General features: G+C 42.9%; 1 protein-coding gene across 3 annotated transcripts in view; it reads left to right on the top strand.

The window, feature by feature from the left end:
• The window catches only part of myo7aa (myosin VIIAa), a 274,145-nt gene that overhangs the window by 86,512 nt on the left and 169,309 nt on the right, over positions 1-18,324 (top strand). Inside the window, exons 1-4 of one of the 3 annotated variants that reach the window (XM_073044263.1) lie at positions 1,416-1,882; positions 11,831-11,944; positions 12,994-13,146; positions 15,050-15,067. In XM_073044263.1, coding sequence (XP_072900364.1) covers positions 1,772-1,882; positions 11,831-11,944; positions 12,994-13,146; positions 15,050-15,067 — 396 coding nt within the window. In that variant the 5' untranslated portion in view covers positions 1,416-1,771. Of the gene's footprint in view, positions 1-1,415; positions 1,883-11,830; positions 11,945-12,993; positions 13,147-15,049; positions 15,068-18,324 lie in introns of those variants that run through there. The other 2 variants (XM_073044265.1, XM_073044264.1) reach the window with 2 other exon arrangements.

Genomic DNA, 18,324 nt, shown 5'->3' with positions numbered 1-18,324 from the left:
CAAAAGGACCAGGATATAAGAGCAAGGATGTAATGCTGAGGCTTTAAAAGGCACTGGTCAAACTGCACTTGGATTATTGTTAGCAGTTTTGGGCTCCGGATTTAATGTGGTGGCATTGGAGAGGGTTCAGAGGAGGTTCACGAGAATGATTCTGGGAGTGAAAGTTTTAATGTATGAGCACTGTTTGATGGCTCTGGGCCTGTACTCATTGGAGTTCAAAAGAATGAGGTGGCCTATCGAATATTGAAAGGCCTAGATAGAATGGATGTGGAGAGGATGTTTCTAATAGTGGGAGTGTCTAGGACCAGAGAATACAAGATATCCCTTTAGAATGATGATGAGGAGTAATTTCATGAACCGAAGTATGGTGAATTTGTAGAATTTATTGCCACAGACTGCTGTGGAGGTGAAGTCATTGGGTATATTTGAAGCAGAGGATGATGGGTTCTTGATCAGTAAGAGCAAAAAGGGTTATGGGGAGAAGGCAGGAAAGTGAGGTTGAGAGGGGAAAATGGGGGAGTTTGGAGGATAAGAATTTGACCACAGAAGAGCAATAATGAGGCAGAGTTACAAAGTGAGCCTACAGAGTTAGTCACATGATGAAGATGATTGCTACTAGAAGGTGTGGTGGTCATGGGTTTGACTACTACATTTAAGACAAGTTTGGATAAGTACATGGATGGGAGGGGTATGGAGGGCTATGGTCCAGTGTGGGTCAATGGAACTAGGCAGAATAGTTGTTCAGCATGAACTAGATGGGCTGAAAGGCCTGTTTCTGCACTGTAGTGCTCTATGACTGATGTCCTTGAATTGGATTGAGTACTGGAAGGTGGATGTGACTCCATTCAGCACGTTATCTCCATTTGCCTTCCAACAGTAATGGGGTAGACAGCAGTATAATGAAATACTGCATCTAAAATTTTAATGCTGGGGAGTAAATTCTATGAATTGAACACTCTTTGTGTTCATTCTTGCCGCATTAATTATTGGACGACCACCAATACTCAAAGGTCCAATCAAAGAGCAAGTTGGCCTTTGGCAACCCTTGACTAGCTCCTCAGAAATTCTTACTCTGATTAAGAGAAGCACCAAAGACCAGATGCTATAAATGATTCATGATGCTCTTATCATTAGCTCAGGATCGCTCCCTTGTATATTAATGCCTCTCTCATCTTCCTTCGGTTCCCACGGCAGATGGCAAGAGTAGCTTCAAGGTTGTTGCGATCGGGTTCCTACATTAATGCATGAATGTTTGCTGTGTGGTGGTGTTTAATGGATTAATGAGTGCCAGTTACAACTTGGAGTTTGGTTTATAAGTCACCAGACTGCTTCAGCCACCTGACTGGTTTGGTCTTTATTCAACAAATCCCCCGAGGACAGCTGGGCAAAGATTTGCAACAGAGGGAGAAGTACAGCTCACTTTCGAGGTTGGCTCAACGTGGTTAAATGCTCCAGGACTCAGGACTTCTGAAAGTCAAGAATGAGTTTCCCGGATTTTAAACCCCTCTAACGTGATGTTATGTGCTGTACTCCTGTTGTCACATTTGGGAATAAGCTTTTTTGAGTTCCTGTGACCAATTACCGGTATCTTTTTCTGGAATGGGATGTCCTTGGCTGAAGATCTCTGGTGTGCTGGCTCTGCCCTTCTGCCCCTGATGATGTTGGTCTCACCCTGAAACAGTTGTGTGTTGTAGAAGTCTCTTGTGTGTGGATTAAGTGTTGGAACAGCAGTTTGGATCAGCTGGAGGGTGAAGGGGAGTCTTTCTGGAAAATGTACACGCGCAGCGGAGTGGACAGTGACGTGTATCAAAAAGACGAGGGAAAATGGGCACTGCTACGTAATGTCAACCAAGTGTTCAAATACCAGCACACATTGCTTCCAGTAAGTACAGTGTGTCCATGGGGACAAAAGTTCTCCAATAATGTCCGTTGTGTTTCACAGCTTGTTTTGTGTCTTGTTGCCTAGTTAGATTAAGCAAAACTATGGTCCCTGCTGTCTGATGGTAAGGGGTCAAGTAGATTGTGGGATGGTAGGGAAAGAACCTTGGCTACCTTCGGGCAGGAGGTACCATAGCATTGGGGCAAGGATATTTAGAATGAGAAGCAGCTTCTTCCCCCAGGCTGTGAGACTACTGAACTCCCTACTAACATCCAGGCTTATGAAACACCAGTAGCACTATACTGTTAACTTTTTAACTTGTGAAATAAATACACCTTGTGCTAAATGTCGGTCTTCTGGAATATAGTTTATTATTTGTTAATTAATGTTACTTTATGTGTTGCGTTGTGCTCCTAGTCCAGAGGAACATTGTTTCATTTGGTGGTATGAATGTATACAGTTTTCGGACAATGAACTTGAGTGAAAGAGGATTGTAGGCTCAGCCCATTGAACAACACAGGACCAAGCTCTTCAGCCCACAATGTCTGTGGTGAGCATGATGCTGAATTAAGCTAAACGTCTTTTGCCTGTAAATATTCTATATCAAAGTTCAAAATAAATTTATTAAATGTGGCCATATACAACTTTCAGATTCATTTTCTTGTGGGCATACTCAATAAATCTGTAGAAGAATAGCTTTATGAAAGAACCTGCAACTTGGGTGTTCAGCCAGACTGCAGAAGACGACAAACTGCAAATACAACAAGAAAAATAATTATAAATAAGCAATAAATATCAAGGACATAATGTATATCGTCCATCTGAAAGCTTCTGAAATGGTGCAATCATACCTGCTTCCACCACCGTCTCTGGTTGCCCGTTCCAGGTACTCTCCATGTTGAGTGTGTAAAAGAATCATGCTCTGCCTATCACCCTTTAAGCCTTTTCCCTCTCGTCTTAAATACAAGTCTAGTGTTTAACATTTCCACCCTGGGGGGAAAAGATTCTGACTGTCCACCCCTTCCTTTCTTATTGACCCTCGTCATCTTATCAGCCTTTGAGTCCCCTTTTGACCTCTGCTCCAAAGAAAGTAGTTCAAATATGTCCAACCTCTCCTTACAGCTCATGCCCTCTAATGCAGGAACCCTGGTGAACCTCTTCTGTACCCATTCAAAAGCTTCCATAACATACAGGAGCAGAATTGGGCCATTTGGTCCATTGAGTCTGCTCTGCCCTTTCATCATGGCAGATCCGTTTCCTTTTCAGCCTCAATCTCCTCCCTTCACACCCTGACTAACAGGAATCTATCGCCATAAATATACCCAGTGACCTGGCTTCCACAGTTGCCTGTGACAACAAATTCCACAGGTTCATCACTCTCTGGCTAATGAAGTTCCTCCTCATCTCAGTTCGAAATAAATGTCCCTCCATTCTGAGGCTGTGCCCTCTGGTCCAAGAGTCCCCCACCATAGAAAACATCCTGTCCATCTCCACTTATAACCATATAACAATTACAGCATGGAAACAGGCCATCTCAGCCCTTCTAGTCCGTGCCAAACGCTTACTCTCACCTGGTTCCACCGACCTGCACTCAGCCCATAACCCTCCATTCCTTTCCTGTCCATATACCTATCCAATTTTTTTTTTAAATGACAATAACGAACCTGCCTCTACCACTTCTACTGGAAGCTCATTCCACACAGCTACCACTCTCTGAGTAAAGAAGTTCCCCCTCATGTTGCCCCTAAACTTTTGCCCCCAACTATCAACTCATGTCCTCTTGTTTGAATCTCCCCTACCCTCACTGGAAAAAGCCTATCCACATCAATTCTATCTATCCCCCTCATAATTTTAAATACCTCTATCAAGTCCCCCCTCAACCTTCTACGCTCCAAAGAAGACCTAACTTGTTCAACCTTTCTCTGTAACTTAGGTTCTGAACCCCAGATAACATTCTAGTAACTCTCCTCTGTACTCTCTGTATTTTGTTGACATCTTTCCTATAATTTGGTGACCAGAACTGTACACAATACTCCAAATTTGGCCTCACCAATGCCTTGTACAATTTTAACATTACATCCCAACTCCTATACTCAATGCTCTGATTTATAAAGGCCAGCATACCAAAAGCTTTCTTCACCACCCTATCCACATGAGATTCCACCTTCAGGGAACTATGCACCATTATTTCTAGATCACTCTGTTCTACTGCATTCCTCAATGCCCTACCATTTACCATGTATGTTCTATTTTGATTAGTCCTGCCAAAATGTAGCACCTCACACTTATCAGCATTAAACTCCATCTGCCATCATTCAGCCCACCCTTCTAACTGGCCTAAATCTCTCTGCAAGCTTTGAAAACCTACTTCATTATCCACAACACCACCTATCTTAGTATCATCTGCATACTTACTAATCCAATTTACCACCCCATCATCCAGATCATTAATGTATATGACAAACAACATTGGGCCCAGTACAGATCCCTGAGACACACCACTAGTCACCGGCCTCCAACCTGACAAACAGTTATCCACCACTACTCTCTGGCATCTCCCATCCAGCCACTGTTGAATCCATTTTACTATTTCAATATTAATACCTAAAGATTGAACCTTCCTAACTTACCTTCGGTAAGGAACCTTGTCAAAGGCCTTACTGAAGTCCATATAGACAATATCCACGGCTTTACCCTCGCCAACTTTCCTAGTAACCTCTTCAAGAAATTCAATAAGATTTGTCAAACGTGACCTTCCACGCACTTCATTGAGGGCTTTCAACATACGATATGTTTCAATGAGCTTTCCCTCTTTCTTCTGAATTCCAGTGAGTATAGGTCCATATGGTCCTATCAGTCCTCATATGGTAACACTTAGATACCTGGAATCATTCTCGTGAACCTCCTCTGAATCCTCTCCAATATCAGCACGTCCTTTCTTGGATAAGCGGCTTCCCCATACCTTTTACAGGCTCAACATTACATCCTTGCTTTTATATTCTAGACCTCTTGAAATGAATGCTAAGATTGCACTTGTTTTCCTCCCCACCGACACAACCTGCAAATTAATCTTCAGGGAATCCTACATCCTTCCTGTAATGTGTCCGTTTAGTATTCAAATGAGACCTAACCAAAGTTTTATACAGCTGCTACTTAGGATGAAGAACCTATTTCCATGCTCTATGCACCTGTATCATGACTCCCTTACTCTTGTATATCATGTCCTGACCCATGAAAGCAAATACGCCATGTGTTGCCTTTACCACACTAACTACAAATACAAGGTTGGTTAGAAAGGTGTATTATGTACTAGCCTCTGATAATTGGGGGATTGAGTTCAAGACCTGTAAGGTACTGTTGCAACTCTATGAAATTCTAGTTAGACTGCACTTGGATTATTGTGTTCATTTCTGGTCACCTAATTATGGGAAGGATGTAGAGATGGTGCAGAGATTTACCAGGCCACTGCCTGGATTCAAGGGCATATCTCATGAGGAAAGGTTGAGCGGTCTAGGGTTTTTTTTTCCCTCCTCTGAAGTGGTCACAGAAAGATCTTGGGTTGAAATGCCGACTGTTTATTGGACTCCATAGATACTGTCTGACCTGCTGAGTTCCTCCAGCATCTTGTGCACATTACATCAGGAGCAAAGCGTTGGAACTGAAGAGACACAATTTAAAAACTGAAGTTCTTAAAGATTCGCTTTATTTGTCATGTGTACATGGCAACATAGTGTTTGTGTCAAATCGAATCAGCAAGTATTTTGCTGCAAGTGTCACCACACTTCTGGCACCAACATAGTGAGTTGTGGGCACACTAACACTTAGCTGTAGGTCTTTAGAAAGAGGGAGGAAACCAGAGCACCCGGTGGAAATCCATGCAGTCACTGGGGTAAGGTAGAAGATCCCTGTGGAGGGCGGCAGGGACTGAACTCAGGAGCATCGCACTAACAGCTACGGATCCTGGAATATGAAGTAACGAATGAGCTGGAGGAAATCAGTGGGCTGAGTAGTACCTATGCGGGAGAGGAATTGTCACCATTTCAGATTGAAACCCAACACCAGGGCTGAACGGGGAGATGGTCAGTACAAAGGGGAGAGGGGGAGTGGTGAGATGAGCCAGAGGTGATTAGTGGACTGAAGAGGCGTGAGACATGATGGTGAGTTTGAGTCTGGTGGAATTGGGAGATAGAGGCAGGTGGGATAGCTGGAGGCAGAGAGCGAGAAGAGACTCGGATGGAGTGATTTGGGTAGGTATTGATAAGGTTGGAGACAGCTACTGGAGGATGGTCAGCAGGAACAGAAAGAGCTACCAGTACTGAACTCTAAGTGATAATTAGAACCATTAGCAGAGAGTCTGCAAGTCTGTTGGAGTCATCTACTGTATATGATGCTCCCCAAGCAGCCTCTACATCAGTGAGTCCCAACGCAGATTGAAGAACCACTCAAAATGCCACAAACATGGGGTTTCCTAATGACCACCAAATTTGATGCTGCTTCTCATTCCTATTTCTTCCCCTTCTACAGTCCTAATGAAGCCACTCTTGGGTTGGAGAGGCAACGCCTCATATTTCATCTGGGTAGCCTCAAACTTGATATCATGATTATCAATTTCTCTAACTTCGAGTCACTTCTCCACCATCCCCTTTCTCTCATTCCATTCTACATTCTTGCTCCCCTTTTATCTCTTTCCCTCTAGTCCCCCTCTTCCTTCCCTTTCTCCCATGGTCCACTCTCCTTTGCTATAAGATTCCCTCAGCCCTTTGCCTTTTCCACCTATTGCCTTGCAGCTTCTCGTGCCATTGGCCCCCCCCCCCCCCACTTTCCCCACCGACCCACCTTCCCCCCCCTCACCTGGTCTCACCTATCACCTGCTAACTTGTACATTTCTCCCCTCCCCCCAACTTATTCTGGCTTCTTCTCCCTTCTTTTCCAGTCGTAATGAAGGGTCGCGGCCTTGTTTATTCCTCTTCAAAGATGCTGCCCAACCTGTTGAGTTCTTCCAGCATTTTGAGGGTGTTGCTCTGGATTTCTAGCATCTGTTTGGGTTCAATATTGAAGATGGGTTAATGTCATGTGTAAAAACAAGTGTAAAGGAAAGCAAAATAATTGTTGCTCCAGATCTGATACAGCACAAATAAAATGTATTAAGATAAAAAAAATAAAAAATACAATAATATAAATTTATAAGATAGCTTGTATACATTGTATGTCCATAGAGTGACACTAGGCACAGGAGTGTCTGTACATAAGGTGACTCTGACAGGAAATGATAAAGTAGTGGTGGTTGGGTGTGTGGTAGGGTGGGTTAGTGGGTGGAGGTGTTGATCAGCCTTACTGCTTGGGGAAGATAACTTTTTGAGCCTGGTGGTCCTGGTGTGGATGCTACGTAGCCTCCTCCCTGATGTGAGTGGAACAAACAGCCCATGAGCAGGTTGGGTGGGAACTTTCATGCCTTTTTCCTGTGTCTGTGTGATGGAGGGTAGACTGGTGTTCCTAATCTGTCAGGCAGTTTTGGCTAGCAGTTTTAGAGCCTACATAATTCGCATTGATAGGAGGGGTATGGAGGGCAATGGACCAGGTGTGGGTTGATGGGACTAGGCAGAATAACAGTTTAGCACCAACTTGATGGGCTGAAGGGCCTGTTTCTGAGATCTGTTCTATGGCTCTGTAATATGACCACAATGAACAGCTTTAATTTCTCTTGTATACAAGTTTGCAAGTCATTGTTCATTTTAAAAGCTAAAACCTTAATCATATGAGAGGACACCCACACATGGGAAAAGATCATCTTGCATTACCAACAGTACTCTATTTAATTGCTTGTGTTTGTCATAAGCTGAAGGGTTGGTATAGATGATGTATGGAAAAAAAAATTAGAGTTGATGGAAGCAAATGTAAGAGTTAATGTAACATGTTCAACATACACTCAGTGGCCACTGTATTAGGTACACCTCGTTATTACAAGTATCTAATCAGCCAATCATGTGGCAGCAACACAATGCATAAAAGCATGCAGACACGGTCAAGAGGTTCAGAGCAAACATCAGAATGGGGAAGAAATGTGATCTAAGTAACTCTGGTCGTGGCGGATTTTCACACACGGCAGTCAGTTTACAGAGAACGGTACCAAAAAAAATCCAGTGTGCAGCAGTTCTGTGGGTGAAAACACCTTGTTAATGAGAGGTCCGAGGAGAATGGTCAGACTGGGTACAAGCTGACAGTAACTCAAATAACCACACGTTACAACAGTGGTGCACAGAAGAGCACCTCTGAAAGCTCAACGTGCAGAACCTTGAAGTGGGTGGGCTGCAGCAGCAGAAGACCACGGGCATACGCTCAGTGTCCACTTTATTAGGTACAAAGATACATAAAGATAAAGTGGCCACTGAGCGCATGTCTAGTACAGGCAGAAGAGGATCAATTTCACCCTCCACTGTTTTGAAACTAAAGACTATTAATTTAATTGGGACTATTTCTACTCCATGTTGCTGGTTGCACCACTCTCGGCTGTGTCAGGTAACCCAAGCCAGGCTGTGTAGAATTTCCTCTAATATGAGATTGGTATTTAAAATTCTGTAGCTGGAGTGTTCCATATGCACTTCCAGTCACTCCATTACAGAAGAGGTTCACCGGGATGCTGCCTGGATGAGAGAGCGTGAGCTAAGTTCAAAGTAAATTTATTATCAAAGTACGTACATCTCACCATATCCAACCCTTTTCTTGTGGTTAATCAGAGTAAATAGGAGAAACACAAAATGGAAGGCCCCGCCCAAAAAGACAATGTGCAGGAAAAAACCTGTGCAAATACAAAGGGAAAGATGAAAAAAAGAAATAGTAAATGAGGATGTAATAAATATTGAGAACATGAGATGAAGGAGAGTCAATAGGGGAGTTGTGGGAACATTTCAATGATGGGTCAGCTGAAGTTCAGTGAAATTATCCCTTCTGGTTCAAGAGTCTGATGGTTGAACGATAATAGCTGTTCCTGAACCTGCTGTTGCGAGTCCTGAGGCAACTGTATCACATTCCTATTGGCAGCAGCAAGAAGTGAGCATGGCCTGAATGGTATGGGTTCTCAGTGATGGACGCTGCTTTTTTTTTGCTACAGAATCAAGGATAGTTCTATAGTTTAATGTCAGAGAATGTATAGAACAGTGCTGTCAGAGATGACGGCAGAGCAGAGACAGCTGAAGTTTCTGGGAGCAGTTCACATGGTGCAGGATAGATATGTCCCACAGAAGAAGTTGTTTTCAAACAGCAGGGCTAGGCAACCGTGGCTGACACAAGGGAAATTAAGGACTGCATAAAACCCAAAGAAAGGGTATATAAGGTAGCCAAGTGAGGGGGAAGTTGGATTATTGGGAAGCTTTTAAAATCCAACAAAAGGTAACTAAGAAAGCTATAAGAGGAGAAAAGATGAAATATGAGGGCAAACTAGCCAATGATATAAAGCAGGATGCCAAAAGTATTTTTTCAGTTATATGAAGAGTAAAATGAATGTGAGAGTTGATATTGGACCACTGGAAAATGGTGCTGGTGAGGTAGTAAAGGGGGGGGGGACAAAGAAATGGCAGATGAACTTAGTGAGTGCTTTGAATTTGTCTTCACTATGGAAGACACTAGCTGTGTGCCAGAGGTCTGTGAGTCTTGGGGAGCAGGAGCGAGTGCCATTGCTATTACAAAGGAAAAAGTGCTGGGAAAACTGAAAGGTCTTAAGGTGGATAAGTCACCTGGACCAGGTGGACTGCACTCCAGAGTCCTGAGGGAGGGATAAGTCACCTGGACCAGATGGACTACATCCCAGAGTCCTGAGGGAGGTTGCTGAAGAGATAACGGATGCATTGGTCATGATCTTTCAAGAATTACTTGATTCTGGTATGGTTCTGGAGGTCTATAAGATTGCAAATGTCACTCCACTCTTTAAGAAGGGAGGAAGGCAAAAGAAAGGAAATTATAGGCCAGTTAGCCTAACCTCAGTGGTTGGGACATTGCTGGGAGTCTATTATTACGGAGGAGGTTTCAGGGTACTTGGAGACTAATGATAAAATAAGTCAAAGTCAGTATGGTTTCTATAAAGGGAAATATTGCCTGACAAATCTGTTAAGAGTTCTTCAAAGAAGTAGCAAATAGGGTAGGCAAAGGAGAGGCAGTGGATGTCATTTACTTGGATTGTCAGAAGGCATTTGATCAGGTGTCACATATGAGGCTACTTAACAAGATAAAAAATCCTTGGTGTTACAGGGAAGATACTGGCATGGATAGAGGAATGGTTGACAGGCAGGAGGCAGGGAGTGACAATAAAGGGGGCCTTTCCTGGTTGGCTGCCAGTGACTCGTGGTGTTCTTCAGGGGTCAGTATTGGGACTGCTACTTTCACATTGTTTGTCAATTATTTAAATAATGGAATTGATGGCTTTGTGGCAAAGTTTGTGGATGATGTGAAGATAAGTGGAGGGGTAGGTAGTGATGAGGAAGCAATGTAATAGTAGCAGGACTTGGACAAATTGTAAGAATGGGTAAAAAAGTGGCAGATGGAATATAGTGTTGGGAAATGTATGATAATGCATTTTGGTAAAAGGAGCAATAATGCGGAATTTTATCTAAATGGGAGAGAAGGTTCAAACATCAGAGGTTCAGAGGGACTTGGGAGTCCTCATGCAAGACTCCCAGAAGGTTAATCTACAGGTTGACTCTTTGGTAAAGAAGGCAAATGCAATGTTGGCATTTATTTCAAGGGGAATAGAATATAAAAGCAAGGAGATAATGCTGAGGCTTAAAAGACACTAGTCAGGCTGCATTTGGAGTATTGTCAAGTTTTGGGCCACATATCTCAGAAAGGATATGTTGTCATTGGAGAGAGTCCAGAGGAGGTTCATGCAGATGATTCAGGCAATGAAGAGGTTAACATATGAGAAGTGTTTGGCAGCTTTGGCTTGGTAGCAGTTGGTGTCCTGAAGTTTAATAGAAATTTGATAATAAGACAATGATCTGGAAGACGAGAGTAAATCAACATCTGAATGGTTTAGAAAGAAAATTTGTGTTTTGGAACAGCTGAGTCAATGACTGACCTTAATCCTGCAGAAAAGTTGTGGAAGGACCTGAAGCAAGCAGTTCATGCAAGGAAGTCGACCAACATCCAGAGTTGAAGCAGTTTTGTAAGGAGGAATGGTCTAAAAATCCTCCAAGCTGATGTGCAGGTCTGATCAACAGTTACCGGAAATGTTTGGTTGAAGTTATTGCTGCATAAAGGTGGGGGGGGAGGGGGGGGCGGGGTCACACCAGTTACTGAAAGCAAAGGTTCACATAATTTTCCAACAATTACATATAATATTGGATAATTTTTCTCCATCAATAAATGAACAAGTATAATTTTTTGTTATTTATTTAATTGGGTTCTCTTTATCTAGTTTTAGGACTTGTGTGAAGATCTGATCATATTTTAGGTCATTTATGCAAAAATGGAGAAATTCTACAGGGTTCACACTCTTCTGCACTGTACTGTAATAGGTAATTATATCAAAATTTAAGCAAGCGTAAGAAAAGTTAAACTGTGGGGAAAAATAACAATTTTGTGCTCTAATCCAGCAATGGGTAGGTTTAGCTGGGTATTGGCCAAATACAAGTAAATAGGCCTAGCTCAGTTAGGGAATTTGGTCAGCATGGGTGAGTACTGTGAAACTCAAACTCTGACTTGGTCATTGCCCCCACCCTTTGTTCTCCTCTTGCCTCCTTCCCTCTTCCTGCTTTTCTCTGCAACTAAAAATGTTTCATTTCTCAGTCTTCAGTCTGATGAAAGGTAGTTGACCTGAAATGCTAACTCTGTTTCTTCTCCCTACAGATGCTGCCTGACCTGCTGAGTGTTCCCAGCATGTTTGTGTTTGCTTCAGATTTTCAGCATCTGCAGTACTTTAATTTGCTAATCCCTGAGATGCTCTGACTTGTGTGTCCACAGGGGGACTATGTCTGGTTGGATCTGAAGACCGGCCGTGAGTTTGAAGTTCCAATTGGAGCAGTGGTGAAGTTATGCGACTCCGGACAAATTCAGGTTGTGGATGACGAAGGGAATGTAAGTATTCTTAAATCTCTCTTCCTTGAACATAAATTGGATAAATTATTATGGTTTTTCTTTTGATTGGCCTTTCTGTGAGATGAATAGAGGCAAATTTGCAGATCCTTTTGGGAATATTTTAATATCAATGAATCTGCAGTGTTTTAGACTAGAATCAGTTCTATTATCACAGACGTGCAATGAAATTTGTTGTTTTGTGGCAGCTGTACAGTGCAATACATAAAATTACTATAAGTTACAAGAAATAGTTGGTCGTTATCCATTCTGATTGACCAGAGCCAGGACTCTCACTGCCCAGATGAATAAATAGTGCAAAGAGAGGAATAGTGAGGTAGCGTTGATGGGCGGTTCAGAAATCTGATGCCAGAGTTGTTCCTAAAATTGTGTGTATTCAGATTCCTGTACCACTTTCCTGATGGTAAGAGAGAAGACATGCCATGAGTGGTGGCAATGACTGAGTCGCAGTTTCAGTTGCAGAGTTCGAGCGGATCTGGTCAACCAGAATGGATAACTGTCAACTTGTACTGAGGACTCTCAAGGTTTACTCATCTCTGTGATGAACTGGGGCTGTGGCCTACTCCGGCTGGTGTGATGCCTGGCTTTCATGGCTTTTGTAAAACTTCAGTTCCGAATGCTATTTGCTTACTTGTATTGTTTTTTGCTTTTTTTTTCTCTCTGTACATTCAGTGTTCGACACTTTTCTCTGTTTTGGGTTCTTTTGGGTTTCTTTGTTTTGCGTCTGCCATAAAGGAGATGAATCTCAAGGTTGTACAATGTATACATACTTTGATAAATGTACTTTGAACTTCAGTCTTGTCCCAGGCAGTTCACCAGACATGGGATCAGAATTAGACCATTTGGCTTATCAAATCTGCTCCAACATTCAATCATAGCTGATTTTCTTTTTCCTGATCCCATTCTCCTGCTGTCTCCCATAACACTAAACCCTCCTACTAATCAGGAACCTATCAATCTCTGCCTTTTGTTACAAAGTAGTTCTATCTTAGCAAAACTCGGACATTTAGTCTCTTCACTCACTTTTCTAGGAGCACTGGATCTCACCACAGAATGCCACCAATATTAAGCCCATGCATCCGACATCCGTCCATGGAGTGGAAGACATGATCCGACTGGGAGACCTAAATGAAGCAGGAATTCTACGTAACCTCCTCATCCGTTACCGAGACCGCTTGATCTATGTGAGTGTAGTCCATTTTGGGTGGCGTCTATGATTGAGGCACGCGAGAAGGGCAATGCTGTTTAACATGACAGATTTTCCCTATTTTTCTCTCCGCAGACGCTGCCTAACCTGCTGTGTATTTCCACCCTTTGTTTGTATATTTGAATTTCAATCCCTGTTTTGTGTTCAGAGCTTCCTTGATTGTGCCAGTATCTTAACTACTATGCAAGTCCCAGGTGGAGACTCAAGAATACCACTCTTGGTCTCTCTCTCCCCTTTAACCTGTTTGGCATGGGTTGCCCCAAAAAAGAGCCAAAGTATAAAGCCAACATAGATCTCTGGATCATTGAGGCATGCAAGCCTCCAAAGCACGACAGAGTTGTCATCCTCTTGGAAGCTGGACTCAATAGCAAAAGTCTTTAAAATCAGCCCCTCTCTCCGCAGATGCTCTCAGACCTGCTAATTATTTCCACCATCTTTTTTTCTGTTTTCTGCATTTTTTTTTGTTATTTTTAGCAATGATTTTGTATTGAAATATTAATTTGGGAATTTGGATTACTTTGTGCAGTTCTTGCAGCTTTTAAAATGAGTTGCTTAAAGTGCTCATGATCTAACAGCACTTCACACTCTTCACTGAGAGGTGTGATTAGATATCAAAAATAACTGAAATCCAGACTGTGATTTTCATGAGTCTGGGCTATACGAGTCTCCTATGCTCCTGGTCCCAGTGCCTTTCCTACCAGGGTGGTTGTAAGAAGCTGGTGTCTGGAAAGACACAAGGAGATCTCCATTTAATATGTTGTTCTTCTATATGGTGTCCCAGTTCAAGATGTGATCTCTTGTATTGCTCCTGTTTCTATTTGTTGCCCCACTTCATGGACATTACTGTCCATGCTAGCATTTAATGTTTATCCTTCATTGCCTCAATGGAAACAGTTAGTAGCTTGAAGTCATTAAGAACCAGACCTTGGTAAGTGAGGCCACTTTAATCCCCTTTTTGAAGATACATTTTCACACTGATCCAGCAGTCATCTTATTACCTTCATAGAATGATGAAAGGTCTTGGCCTGAAATGTCGACTGTTTATTCCTCACTCTGCTTTTTAACTTTAAGACTGCAGTAACAGGTTTCTAATTTTGTTTTTGAATAGTTGGAATCACAGCTGCAAGTCCTGTAACTTGCCCCCTGCGCCCCTGTGCATTCTGTTACACCAGTGGCTGTGCAAGATAATTGTGATGTACTCTAAGATTCAAGATTGTTTAATGTTATTTCCCATACACAAGCGTAAAGGAGAATGAAATAATTTACTCTGACTCTGATGCAGCCCAAAAAGTACAATAAGATAAAGAACACAATAATAATAATAATAAACAGCAAGTATAAATACATAAGATAGTTTGTATACATAGATTAGTTGTATGTCCATAAAGTGACATTGGTGAGCTGGTGTGTACCTTGAGTACTTGAGTACTCGGCCTGAGATTTTCTTCCTGGCCTGGCTGCCTTATTATGATTGACTCACTGCAGATACTCATCTGGGAGGGGAGGTTATTGTGGCCGGTGTTGTGTTGCATGCCTGGAAGTGTGCATAAGTTGTTTAGACCATCAGGGAGACATGACTGGTACAGACAAAGCTGTTTTTCCCCTTGCGTGGTCAGTAACTCCTTGGTGCCCAGCCAGTGTTCCTGAAAGTTCTGTGCGTGGGCAGTCTCTGCTGCCTTGGTGCCTAAGATGAGATATCTCCTGACTGCTCTGAGAACTGTCCTGAATGTTTTTAGACCCCATGAGAGAATTGAATGTTGCTATATAAATACAAGAGTTCTCCTTCTCTCTCCCCCCCCACCCCCGAACACTGTGTCCTTTCCTGATGATCTTCCCCCCTCCTTTGGCTTTTTAATGCATTGCTTCCTCTCCCCCAACAGACAAACTGTGGCAGTCGGGTAAGTGCAGTGCATGGTCGTCCGTGGCTGAAAGCAGCCGTAGTTACACCGTCAAAGCCTTCCGCACCATTAACTCCACACGTCCATGTTTCAAAGGCTGCACTCTGCATGGCTAACCATCGGCATTGGTGTTTCTGATCTCATTAGGGGTGCCAAGTCATCCATAAGCACTGGCATTCTCCAAGTCACCATTTCATGGCTCTGCATAGCTGAATTCAGTCGGTGGTGGGCGTCCTTACCTCTCCATCTCGTGCTACTGGGGTTCGAAGAGTTAAAACGAAGCTTAATAAACTATTATGATCATTTAACATTTCTCCATGGCCCTTCAGCAACTGGCTTTTATTTTGGTTTTTGGAGGGGTGTGGTTTGTATGCCTTGTGTGTTTAAAGGATATTCATAAACTGAAAAGGGTAGAAGAATATATGGATGATAAAAGATTGAATTCCTTCTCTAGAAAAGGGAAAGTGTGCCCATGAATTGGGAGCAGGGAGGGCCACCTAGGAGAACAGATCTAGAGGTCATAGGTTAAAGGTGAAAGGTGAAATGGTTAAGGGAAACCTGAGGGGGAATGTCTTCACTCAGAGGGTGGTGAGAGTGTGGAATAATAAGCTGCCTGTGGGAATGATGGATGTGGGATTATTTCAACATTTAAGATAAATTTGGATAAGTATATGCATGGAGAGCTAGGTGAGGTTTGATAGGACTAGGCAGGTTAAAAATCCAGCATGAAATAGATGGGCTGAAGGGTCTGTTTCTGTGACTAAGGTTATGACCGAGGAAGCAGGGGAAGAGTGTGGGGGGGGAGGGCACTAACCGGATGGAGGCCTTTGTTGTGAATGCCATTTACAAGTGCAGCATTTATCTGCTCAGATGGAAAAAATGAAACTCAAACCAAACTACAACCAGTTTCACCCCCACCAGAGGCTTGAGTTGTAGAACAGAAATATGCTCCTCAACCCATCCAGCCCACACTGAAGATCAGCCAACCATTTTACACGGAATCTGACATCTGTTCTTCTGACTGTCTTCAGCTTCCCACCCACCCTGCACCCCCCCACCCGCCAGACTTTACCTCTCACTGGCGGCTCAGAAGCCGTTTACGGTGACCAATTAACCCGCACGTCATTGGGATGTGGGAGGAGTCAGGAGTTCTCGAGGGAAAACCCTCACCATCAGGTTTCACATTCAAGTTTGTTATCATGGGCATTGATACCCAAGGTATAAACATCATGACAATTAGTGTTTTTGGAGAGGCATCACTGTAGAACACGAATACAAGTTAACAAACTTAAAATAAATGACATAAATTTGAGTTTATTGATTATGCACAAGCACATCCATGCACAGGTGTAATGAAACACCTTCTTGCATTACAGGCACATAGCATCATATAAGCAGGGCTCACAAGAAAAAATAATAATTTTTAAAAAAAAGTTCTAAGTACATAAGTGTCACCATATACAATCCTGAGAATCATTTTCTTGTGGACATACTTGCTAAATCTACAGAATAATAACCATAGCAGAATCAATAAAAGACTGCCCATATAGGAATTCAACCAGGCAATAAACTGTGCGAATAGAAAAGAAGAAACAATAATAAATAAATCAGCAATAATATCGAGAACATGAGATGAAGAGTGCTTGAAAGTGAGTCAATAAGTCATGGAAACATTTTGGTGATGGGGCTGTGAAGATGAGTGAAGTTACCTCCTTTGGTTCAAGGCTCTGATGGTTGAGAGCTAGTAACTGTTCCTGAACCTGGCGGTGAGGATCCTGAGGCTCCTGTTTCTTCCTGATGGCAGCAGTGAGAAGAGAACATGGCCTGGGTGGTGGGGGTTCCTAATGCTGGATGCTACTTCCCTGCGACAGTGCTCAGTGGTAGGGACAGCTCTACCCATGATGGACAAGGCCATATCCCTTACTTTTAGTAGGATTTTCTGTCCAAGAGCATTGGTGTTTCCATACATGCCTCCACAATCTATAGAAGTTTGTCAAAGGTTTGGATGTCATGACAAATCTGTGCAAGCTCTTAAGGAAGTAGGAGGCGCTGCAGTGCTTTCTTTGTAATTGCACTTCTCAGAAATAAGGACACCGAGGAATTTAAAGTTGCTGACCCTCCCCAACTCAGTTCTTAATAAGGAAGGACACAAGTAGAACAAATAACAACAACGTTTATTAGAGTGCAAAGTGATGAAAATGGTTATTGTGTAGCTAAACTGTTGTGATTCGGATTGTGCTGGTTAGTTATGTCCACACAACAAAATAAACACAGGGATTGATATAAGTTGAGGGAAATGTGGTCCGAGGTAGAGTTGGGGATTTTCAGATCAGCTTAAGAACCTGATGGTAGTGGGGAAGAAGCTGTTGTTGAACCTTGAGGTTTGGGTCTTCAGGCTCCTGTAATTCCTGCCTGATGGCAGAATTGAGAAGAGGTGCTGTCTTCCTGAGACATCACCTCTTGTTCACGTCCTCGATGGTGTGGAGAGCTAAACCTGTGATGGAACTTGCTGAGTCCACCACCCTCTATAGCCTCTTGCAATCCTGTGCATTGGGGTTTCTATACCAGGCTATGATGCAGACAGTCAGAGTGGTTTCCATTGTGCATCTGTAGAAGTTTTCCAGTCTTCAATCTCATGGTGAATCTCCTTGGACTTCTAAGAAAGTAGAAACGGGCTGCCTTCATGGTTGAATAAATGTACACATGCAAACTCCATGAAGAAACTGAGGTCGTCAAGTCTTCATTCAGGGGCTGGTGTGAGCATGGGATGAGCTGTCAGCGGAAGTGGTGGATGGGGGCTTGTTTGCTGCATTTAAGAGAAGTCTGGATAAGGACATGGATGGGAGGGGTACAGATGGGTATCATCCAGGTGTGCATTGATGGAACGAGGCAGAACAAGTTCAACGTTAACTACCGGTATATGGTCTGAAAGGCCTGTTTCTGTGTTATAATGGTCTATGACACAGAGTCCAAAGTTCTGTTGCCTCTTGCATAAGACATTTAGCAGAATTAGGCCATTTGATCAATTGGATCTTCTCTGCCATTCCATCATGGCTGATTTATTATCCCTCTCAATCCCATTCTCCTGCCTTCTCCCTGTAGCCTTTGACAATCTTACTACTCAAGGACCTATCAATCTCTACTTTAAATATACCCAATGACTTGATCTCCACAACCACCTGCAGCAATGCATCCCACAGATTCACCACGATCTGGCTAAAGAAATTTCTCCTCATCCCTGTTCTAAAGGGGTGTCC

This window comes from Hemitrygon akajei, chromosome 4 (assembly GCF_048418815.1).
Source record: "Hemitrygon akajei chromosome 4, sHemAka1.3, whole genome shotgun sequence".
NCBI classification, from domain to species: domain Eukaryota; kingdom Metazoa; phylum Chordata; class Chondrichthyes; order Myliobatiformes; family Dasyatidae; genus Hemitrygon; species Hemitrygon akajei.
This window is presented reverse-complemented; position numbering and strand designations above follow the sequence as displayed.